The sequence below is a fragment of the Corylus avellana genome, chromosome 3 (assembly GCF_965113065.1).
Source record: "Corylus avellana chromosome 3, dhCorAvel1.hap1.2, whole genome shotgun sequence".
In the NCBI taxonomy this organism is placed as follows: Eukaryota; Viridiplantae; Streptophyta; class Magnoliopsida; order Fagales; family Betulaceae; genus Corylus; species Corylus avellana.
In genome coordinates, this window is record NC_142492.1 from 3,200,536 (window position 1) to 3,205,833 (window position 5,298).

Genomic DNA, 5,298 nt, shown 5'->3' on the forward strand with positions numbered 1-5,298 from the left:
TGGTGATTTAACAATATGCAAGAGTGAGTTGGCTATAACTACAACTTCCTGCAATGCTGATTGCCCAAGTTTCAATAACCTTTCTTCCATTCATGTTCTTTCTGCTTCGACTTGTTCTAAACGTTCTTGTATACCACTGGGTGGATTTATTGAAATCAAGAATAGGGAAGCATTTTCTTTGTCTGCAGTTGCCTGTCTTTAGTAGAAGCCAACGAATGCTAGAAGAGGATGATATGATCTTCTTACAAGGAGCTGATACCACCATAGAATTTGAAAAAATAACATTCCATGTAAAGTGCAGGTGTATATTTACTGAAGGCAAAAAAGAGAGACAACAGCAACAACAACAACAACATTAATATTGAACACCTCACTCACACAAAAACTGGAAAGCATATGCATATATTTACTGAATATCACCTAGTTTAATGCAATTAGGAGCTCTTCTATTTAGTTTAAAGGTGCAATTTATATTTATACAAGGAACTGGAAAGCATAGGCTTCCAATTTACAAGGACAAGAAGATGAATATGATGCTTCTAGTCCATAACATTTGCACCAAGATACATACCAGAAAAGCAGAGGAAAATGAAAATATAGTGAAATTATACAAAATTTGCTTTCCTGCCTTCCCTACCTTGTGATAAAAGAATTGAGCAGATATTTAACTGGCACAACCAGATAAATGAGTTGCATGAATCATCTTTGAGAAATGATGGAACAAGAAGGAACCGGTTTCCTCAAGCTGTCTGGAAGGAATTTAAATGTGCACCTTATAAAACACTTCCATCTACATATTGCCCAAGCTTCTGTCTCAGTTCACTTCCAGAGGCTCTGAGATGCACTTCTCTTGGCCTCAGAAGGATGAAGATAGAAGGCTCCAGACTTGATTTAGTTCTGGCAGCATGCCACCCCAATGCCTCCACCATTATGATTCTTCTCTGATTTCCTCAATGGTATCTGCAGTTTCGTTAGTACGAAACAGCATTGCAAGACGATTGCACTTGATGACAGTAACTTGCTCTAGATGCGGCCATGTCTCGTGCCTGCAAAGAGTCCTTAATTTGGGAAGGTGCTTCAATTCCAATATCCTTAGGCTTGGAACAACAGGATCTGGAGCAATATATTGTATGGAATGATAACTAAAGAGCTCATCTAACTTGTCACAGAAGCTTACCTTGACTACTTCTAGTTTTGGCAAAGTGTGAATGTGGTAACTACAGGAGAGAAGATGTTTCATTTGGGAACACCGAGTCACTTCAATTAATTTTAGTCTAAGAAATCTCAGCCCAAGATGGCCAACTAGTTCTGAAATGCTTTCTAGGTAAGTCAGGTCTTGGAGATAAAGTTCCTCTAAATTTGGTAGTAGGTCAAAGTGGGCTGTACATCCTCCTCCTGGCCGTAAACTGCTGTTAGAGCTTGCAATAGTAAGTGATTTTAGCCCAGCAAAGCAGTCAACACTGTTAATTACCAGGTCTTCAAGCATCTCATTCAATCCCCAACAATGATTTAAGACGAGAGAACTTGCATTACTCAACAGCCACCCAATCCATTCTCCCGAAAGATTAAGACCACTGATAGTCACCCTCCTTTTGTCATGTCTAGTTGGTAAGGAGTTTGCTGTTGGGCCAATGAAAAATTGGAATTTTCTTAATCTATTTATCCAGGAAAGATCTTCAGTGCTGAGACATGGGATCCTCTCCAATCTAATAGATAAGACAAGTAGTCGTTCAAGGCATCCGAGCTCTTCAAAAGATGTCCGTTCCTTTTCTATCTCTCCCTTAACACTCAAATGGTAACCACTAAGTGTCATATCCAGAACCTCTAAACAAGACAGCTGAGATATAACTCCAGCTTGAATGGTTTTTAGGTAGTGAGTGCGAGATAGGTTCAGTTGCTTTAAGTTGCTCAAATTTTCCATCCCTCTTGGCAATTCTCTGATATGAGTGGCAGAGAGGTCAAGCACTTGAAGTTTACTAAGCTCTTCCAATGGAGGTAACTCTTCAAGATAAAAGCAACCCCCTAAAAGAAGAGCACGAAGTTCACCAAGTTGAAGTAGAGAAAGAGGCAATGAGTGTATGCGGGTTCCACTCATATTCAGAACCCTGAGTGATTCAAATCCTTGCAAGAATTTCTCAGGAACTTTGTCAAGGGGAAAATTACCTTGTAGGAGTAAAGTGGAGGCCTCTGAACATTGTACCACACAATCTGGCAGCCTTGTTATCTTGTTATTCATGAATGAAACTCTTTTGAAAAAACTTGATAACTCAACAATCGAAATCTCGCTCAAGCCAATCCCCGAACGAATAAGGGATTTACATTCATCCTCAGATGATGATGCAATCCATATAGCGACATCACGAACAACGTCATGCATCTTTACAGTGTCCTTGCGGGCACCAACTTCCAACAAACAAGAGTCTTTCAAATTTTCAATCAAAGCAATTCCTCTATTGATTGAATCCTCATAGTTTTCTTGTTCATCTATCAAGCCTTCTGCGAGCCAGTATTGTACTAGTTCACTTATTTCAATTGAGAAGTCCTCAGGAAACAAAGAACAGTAGAGGAAACAAGGTTTTATATTTTTACCTTCTAATGAATCGTAACTCCACTTCAATGGCTTGTAGAGCTTATCCTCCACACCTCCTGTACAAGGCACCGACCTTTGCAACTCATTTAAGGCATGCTTCCACAGCTCGACCATTGTCTTTCCTCTCATAGCAGTTCCCATGGTGATGATGGCCAAAGGCAAACCACAACATCTTTTAGCAATTGCTTCTGCAAATGGTTTGATACATTCCGAAGTAACCACATTCCCTGCATTTCTGCTAAACAATTGCCAAGCTTCTTCATCATTTAAAACATCTACTTTAACTTGATCATCCACCATCATGTCCCTACAAACATCCTTAAAGCGTGATGTTAATATGATCTTAGAACCCTGATGAACTTCAGGTTGTGGGACACCCAAAGTGTCCAAATCAATTTTCTCCCAAACATCATCCAGAATGAGTAGAAATTTTTCTTCCTCCTCAAGTCTTTGATAAAGTCGAATAGCCATTCGCTCTAGGCTTTCTTCCATTTTCGCCTCCAAATTCAATCTTTGAGCTATTTGTGTCTGGACCTTTTTCATGTCCAAATTCTTGGAAACAGTCACCCATATGACGATGCCAAAAGGTTGCATTGAAGAAATATTCTTGAGCTTATTGTTCAAGTTTCTTACCAAAGTAGTCTTGCCTACTCCTCCCATTCCCCAAATACCGATCCTCCGGACTCCATCATTAGATAATAAAGCCATAGTTTTGGCTAAAGTCTTTGATGATGTTGTTTGATCTTGAATTGTTGGTCCAGGAACGTGCTCCACTACTCTGGGCATTGAATGAGTGACAGCCACAGCACCAGAATGTGAACTCCCATCTTTTAAGAGCCCTTCTATCTTTCTGAGCTTTTTTGCCACTTCTCTGCTTATTCTATACCGTTTACTGCAATTGAAGTACCGTCGAGAAAGCTTAACTGCTTGAATCTGATTGACTTTAAGGTGAAGCTCTTCAACCTCCTTAAGCCATTCTATGACTTGAGTTTTCAGCACTTTTCCTTCTTTCCTGGCTAATTCCGATTCATTTTTCACTCCATCTCTTTGAGCCAGGAGGGCTTTCATCCCCTTTTCCAAAACATCCAGGTTTGATTGGAATTTGACAGTATCCTTGATCTTCGAATAGATAGAGCCACATAGAAGCCGGCCAGTTTCTGCCAGCACTGAGCCAATAATCGAAACCACCATTTCCATACCAGACAGTTTGCTATCTGTGATACCTGTAACTTTAAAAAAATTCACAGGCCAAAGAACAGTAGAAGAACAAAATGATCTGTAGCAAAAATCTTAGAAAACCATTATGGGAACTTTCATTTTGTCGTTTAATGTGAATTTCTGACTTGGTAAATTATTGCATTAGCACATTTTCTAATGGAGAAGATTATCCAAAGGCCACTCTCGCATGTTTTGAAATTTCCAAGCTATTAAAACGTCTAACTTGTTCTGGGGACGTATCTGGGTCCCGCAACCTTAATCTTCTCGTTTTCTTATCCACTTGACTTAGCCGCCCACAAAGTTGTTTGTTTTTTATAAGTAAAATCCGAAAAAAAGAGCAAGTTGTTTCACCAAACATAATTGAACAAATATAAAGAAAAGAAAATGTACTTGACTAATTTTCTCACAACACGCCTTGGCTAGCAATGCCACCTATGCTATTATTACAACAAAAGAAAAAAAAAACAATAATAATAAAATAAAACAAAAACTTTGGAAAGTATTTTCAAAACGTTTGAAAGTTCATGAAAGGTTTTCTAAAATTTCCTCTAAAAGCTATTACACCAGGCATAATACTCCGACTCCAAATCCAGCCTATCAAGGTGCTGATCGTTGGCTGATCTGAAAGCTGTATCAGGGCTGACTTGATAGATTTTGGGGCCTAAGCAATAAGTTTAAGTGAGGCCTTTTTCTTATATTTAAATATTAATTATTTTATATTTATTTTAACATTTATATTATATTTATTTTATTTAAAAATAATTATTCTTAATTATTCTTACTTTTTATGATGCATAATTACTAATTAAGATTTTATAATCAAGTTTTTTAACATCTCATTTTCAATTGATAATATGGATAGGAGAAATGCTAGGGATCAATACGTTTTTCATATTTAGCTCATACTCTCTTATAAATTTAATAGATTAACCATTAGATTAGTGGGGTCCACCATTAACTTATGTAGAGTTCACAAATCTAATAGGCCAATATTGAAAAAATATTGACTCCTAGCATACTCGATGATGATGTGACCGTGAAAATCAGCCTTTGGATCAATAGGGCTTATAACAAAAAAAAAAAAAAAAAAATCAATGACTAATTTTTATTGCTATGTCATCATAGTTGTATGACAGTAATATGAGAGTATACTCAATAGCACTTCTCCGAATAATTTGATCAAATCATTCGATGAACTTTAGCCTCTAATTAACCATATTCTTCCAAATCATTGAATATATTTTTCTATGTTCTTACCATTTTCTTCAAATCTATATTTTCGAGAATAGGCGAGTTTCCTCTCGGTTCGCAATGAATCTGAAAAATAACCCTTTTTTTTTTTTTCAATTGGCAGAAGTGATAATTAATATGAGTAATGCTATAGGCCCCTCAAACTAAAGATTGCCTAAATGTTTTTTTTTTTTTTTTTTCTTTTGAAAGGATTGCCTTAATGTTAATGTGAAGTTAAACTACCAAAAATTATGAATTTT

At 37.1% G+C, this 5,298-nt stretch overlaps 1 protein-coding gene across 1 annotated transcript; it reads right to left on the reverse strand.

The window, feature by feature from the left end:
• Positions 1 to 424: 424 nt before the first annotated feature.
• LOC132173294 (disease resistance protein At4g27190-like) lies at positions 425 to 4,505 on the reverse strand. Its single transcript, XM_088515041.1, is given in 3 exon segments — positions 425 to 873; positions 876 to 932; positions 935 to 4,505. Coding segments are annotated over 3 exon segments (2,964 nt in total). The 5' UTR covers positions 3,788 to 4,505; the 3' UTR covers positions 425 to 819.
• Positions 4,506 to 5,298: the final 793 nt, after the last annotated feature.